General features: G+C 37.8%; 1 protein-coding gene across 1 annotated transcript; it reads left to right on the plus strand.

Annotated features, from left to right (window-relative positions):
* Positions 1-3,977: 3,977 nt before the first annotated feature.
* LOC142173535 (uncharacterized) lies at positions 3,978-5,190 on the plus strand. Its single transcript, XM_075239141.1, has 4 exons — positions 3,978-4,386; positions 4,538-4,614; positions 4,724-4,946; positions 5,063-5,190. The coding sequence occupies exons 1-4, from the start codon at positions 3,978-3,980 to the stop codon at positions 5,188-5,190; spliced, it is 837 nt and encodes a 278-aa protein (XP_075095242.1).
* Positions 5,191-5,416: the final 226 nt, after the last annotated feature.

The following is a 5,416-nucleotide window of genomic DNA, read 5'->3' on the forward strand; positions in this document are numbered from 1 at the left end:
ATTCTTGAAGCTCAAATGCCACATTAGAACTATATATGCATAATATGTGATTTGTCACATTGTTGAAAATGTATGAGTATTGTGGGTAATTATTGGTCCCAACTGAGTATGAATGACTTATTATTGACTCTCTGAAATAACCATTCACTCTGAGGAGGTGGGAACTAATCTATTTGCTTGAGGACAAGCAAAGACTTAAGTTTAGGGGAGTTGATAAGTGTGAATTTTAACCACTTATTAGTACCTTCTTGCTTTAGTTTTAGTCCGAAAATATTAAAATAAAATTATGTAAATTGCAAAAATGATGGAGAATTGGACCTTAATGAGGAAATCTAACTAAAAAATGAGTGTTTCGGCTCATAAGGCAAGAAGGAGTACATCAGGCCAAAAGTGCGGTCCGCAGAAGTAATTTTGCGGCTGCAGAAGAAAGCGCATACCGCAGAATTATCTCTGCGGCTGTAGTGTTGAAGCTAAGATGATGATGAAAGCAAGTGGCGACCGCACACAATTTTTGCAACCACAAAATATGGTCGCACTGACAAGAATTCAAAAAGTTCAGATAGTGTGCAAAATGACCAAGTGTGAAGCCTTGCCAAAAGTGCAGCTGCTGAAGGAAAAGTGCGGCCGTAGAAGCTGAAGTGCAGCCGCAGACCAAATTGTGTGGCTACAGAATTCCTCAACCTACAAAACCAAATAAAGTGTCGACTGCACATGGAATTGTGTGATCGCAGAACCTCTCGAAGGCCATTTTTGTCAGCGAATTTTCGGCCACTATAAATAGACGGTAAATAATTTTTTAGGGAAAGGCTTATAGTTTTTTGAGCTGTAGCCGTTGTAGCCGTTATAGTTTACTACTTTTGATAATTTGTGACCAATTTGGGTTGAAAACACATTAGTTTATCATTTTAATCTTGTATTATGGCTTTAATTAGGTGTTTCTTCTTTATTTTCTTCCATTTCTATTATGAATAGCTAGATATATTTTAGGATTGTGACCCAACCCTAGTGTAAACCTTATAGGTAAATAATCTAACACTTGTTTATGATTGAGTATTTGTTATTTAGCCTTGTTTATGCATTATTTCAAGAATGAATAGTTACAAATATTGATTCATGCCTTTTTGACTTGGTTCTTACTTGAGAAAAAGGGACCTAGTCTAGGAAAATTTATCTAATAAGAAATTGGGCTAGTTAAGATTTTGGCTAGCCTAATTAAAGGGTTTGAACTAGAGATAGGAAAAACCTGAATTGAGCTCGTATCAACTATTTGGCTTGATACTCAATTGGGATTGAGAAAGCCAATTTGCATAAAATCACTCTATGACCGAGAGGTATTGAGTGAGTAATTTAGAGTTGAGAGCTACAATACACCCCGATCACTAAAATAAGTGTTAATGTAATTTACACATTAGGATAACACCTAGGTGAATGTTACATTCCTAGACCTTTTACCTATATTAAAATTAATAAAAACAATTACTTATTTTCTAGTCTCTTTTCTCTAGTTAATCATTGCTAGTATCAATTGTAGAAGTAAATTACAAATCCCTCTTGTTTGGAAGTGTAATTGAGCTATTTCATCTACGGTCATCAAATGTACACTCTAACACCCATATTTATCTCCCTGAGGAAATCAATCCCGATACATTATTGGGTACTATTCTTCCAACGACCGTTTCCACTCATTGTTGAGTCTGGATTGGGCGTGGATCATGCTACCATTCAGATAGTTGTATAAGAGGTTTTGGCTTATATTTTGATATTCAGTAGTGCTCGTGTACTCGTTGACACCAGATCATTGGGATGGTTGTAGTGGTATTCTAGTTGTTTTCATCAGATATTTCATGATATTTTCTGTTGTTGAGTTATTAAACTATGTTCATTCGAATTCATAGTTATTATGTGACTATTGGCTGCCACCAGTAAGGGCCGCGAGAGGCCAGGGCTGCGATAGAGGCCAAGGTGGGTCTCACACTACAACCAGAGCAGTACATGTAGAGCCACCAGTTGATCCAGTTGAGGAGCCGTTTCAAGACACTGTTGAGCCAGTGGGACCAACTCAGGCACCAACAATGCCTATTGTTATTCCTGGCCTTTAGGAGGCCTTGGCTCAAATTTTAACTATGCGCATGAGCCTGGCTCAGACATTTTCTATTCTAGTTGCACCGGCTACCTCACAGGCTGGGAGAGGTGCCCATACTCATGCCGCCCGTACTCCAGAGTAGCTAGCTCAGCGAATTCTTCACACGAAGAGTATTTTGGAGACCAGTGGAGTTACATTTACCACTTGTTAGCTGACAGGGGTAGCCTACAGATGGTGGCAGGCTTATTAGTTGAGGAGGTCAGTTGGTGCAATGTCACTTTAATGTCATGAGTTCTCAGTTCTCTTCTTAGAGAAGTTTGTCCCACATACTCACATAGAGTATTTGCATAGAGATTTTGAGCAAGTACGCCAGGGAGATATGACTATGAATCAGTACGAGATAAATTCGCAAATCTGGCCCGTCATGCTATATGGTTGATTCCCACTGAGAGAGAGAGAATCAGGAGGTTCATTTATGGCCTCAACTATAGTCTACGTTACAGTATGGCTTGAGAGGCCGAGACGGATGCTAGTTTTGACTAGTGGTCGAGATTGCTAGGCGCTGGGAGCAGGTTCGTAGGCTTAAGCATGAGGAGCGGAAGGGCAAGAGGCCCCGTGGTTCAGGTGGTTTTAGTGGTACCTCGTATGGAGGTCAGTCATATCATAGAAGAGGTTGTCCTTTTAGGCCCGCTTAGATGGCTCTCCAGGTTTTTTGCGGTACATCAGCTAGCCACGGTTCATACAACACTCGTCCAGCACAGACGTCTTTCAGTGCACTTCCAGCTTAGAGCTCATATCGTGCTCTATCAGTTCATCAATATCAAGTTCTTCCAATGGTTATTCTAGTTCTCGGGGTACGATCAGGCTCCACAGTCATTTCCAGTTCGAGGTTTCTACGATTATGGAGAGTTGGGGCATGCCAAAAAAGTATTTTCTCTATCATTATAGAGGTCCAGTGCAGCAGGGAGGCCAGACTATGACTCTTGCACCAGTTGCTACACCACCCGCTCAGCCAGCTCGGGGTAAAGGTCGTGCGGGTCGCCCCAGAGGTGGAGGTTAGTCAGGTAGTGGTCAGGCTCATTTCTATACATTTTCCGCCAAAACCAGAGGCAGTTTTTTCTGATGTTGTGATCATAGGTATTATTTCAGTGTGCCACATGGATGTTCCAGTATTATTTGAACCTAGTTCAACTTATTAATATGAGTCATCATACTTTGCTCTTTATTTGGATATCACTGGTGATTCTTCAGCTATGATTGTTCGTGTATCTATGTAAGTAGGTGATTCTATTGTTGTTGACCGTATATATCAGTCATGTGTGGTGACTATTAGGGGATATGAGATGAGAGTTGATCTTTTATTGCTTAGCATGATTGATTTTGACATGATTTTAGGCATGGACTGTTTGTCTCCATATTGATCTTTTATTGCTTTGCATGGTTGATTTTGACGTGATTTTGGGCAGTGAAATTAAAAGCGTTCTTAAAGCGCTAAAGCGAGGCACATAGACTGTTCAGCATTTTGCACTGCCTCAAGTGAAGCTCATGTGCCAAAAGGGCCCCTTTAGATACCCTTTTTAAATTATAAAAAGTCTCTCACCAATCCTTAAGCCATGATTATTAAAAATAGCCAATAAGATACATAATCATTAAATAAGAGAAGAAATCATAGTTCACAAAAAATAAAGAGTTGGTGAAATATGGGATTACTCGACTTGCAACAAGTTTCCTGACTTTGCAACGGTTGCATTGTCAAAAAACTAATTTGCGGGCAATGTTTACATCTGAATGTTGGGTGAATAGTAGTTGGTCAAAAACTTATAAGGGAAAAAGTGTAGTTCATTCTGTCTTGATGACTACATTTTGGAACCAGGTTGATTATATTTTTAAGATAATGGGGCCTCTTATTAAAATATTTTGGTTAGTTGACAATGAGAAAAAAACTGTCATGGGATACATTTATGAAGCTATGGATAGAGCGAAGGAGGCTATTGTGAAGGCATTTGATAGGAATTCTACGAAGTATAAAGATATCTTTAAGATCATTGATGAAATATGGGCATGCCAGTTGCATCATCCATTACATGCAGTTAGGCATTATTTAAATCCCGGGCACTTCTATCAAAATCCAACCATTAAAAATTATAAAGAAGTAACAGAGGAGTTGTATGCTTGTATAAAAAAATTATTTCCAAGCATTGAAGCACAAGACAAGATCATATCTGAGATGCCACTTTATACTAGATCTGAACAACAATTTGGTCTTCCAATCGAAAAAAGATCAAGAATGATAAGATCTCCTAGTTAGTGAAAATATTGACCTATAAATTCTTTATTATTATTTTATGTTTAAATTCTATTTATTATTTACATTAAGTTACAAATTAAAATGATTATCTACAATCAACATAATACTTTTTACAGTTGAATGGTGAAATTTATATGGAAATTCAGCTCCACGTCTTCAAAAGTTAGCCATTAGAATTTTGGGCTTAATAACTAGTTATGCTGGGTGTGAGCATAATTGGAATGTATTTGAGCATATAAGTATTCATAGTGGTATACTTTTATTTTCTACTTTTCTTTGTATAGTTAATCAATTAGACTATATTATTCACATTCATATTATATATGCAACAGATACATACCAAAAAGAGGAACAGATTGGAGCATCAAAGACTGAATGATCTAGTGTACGTTAAGTACAATCATGCGTTAAAAATTCTTTATGACTTGCAGAGTGTCATTGATCCAATCTCATTGGATTACATCGATCACAACAATGAGTGGTTGATCGGGAAGATGGGTGTTAATGTTGAGGCAGAAGATGAATTGGTGTTTGACGATGACAACTTAACTTGGGGTGATGTCGCAAGTCGGGGAATGAAGACATGTTGACATACATAAGGCGACAAAACAGACAATACGAAGTTAGTATAACTAATGCCTCTAGCTCTCGGGCTCTACGTGTTGATGTAGTTGAAGATGAGAGTGATTTCGAAGAGTTAGATGAAGAAGAGATTGAAGGCTATAAGTCAAGTGATACCGATGAGGGTCACCCTTCTAAGGAAAATTACAAAGAAGAATATGATTATATTAGTGGTTAGAAGTAGTATGGCTTAATTTTCATATTAAGACTTAAATATGGGTTTAGCTTTCATATTAAGACTAAATATAAATTTATCTTTTCATATCTTTACATATTAAGTAGTTTTCTTCTTATTGCACTTTTTCTTTAGTGAAGCCCTCGCTTTAAGCCTCAGCAGGGCTTTAGCACTTTTTTGCGCTTTTTGCTTTTAACAACACTAATTTTGAGCATGGACTGTTTGTCTC

Source organism: Nicotiana tabacum, chromosome 19, assembly GCF_000715075.1.
Source record: "Nicotiana tabacum cultivar K326 chromosome 19, ASM71507v2, whole genome shotgun sequence".
Taxonomy (NCBI): domain Eukaryota; kingdom Viridiplantae; phylum Streptophyta; class Magnoliopsida; order Solanales; family Solanaceae; genus Nicotiana; species Nicotiana tabacum.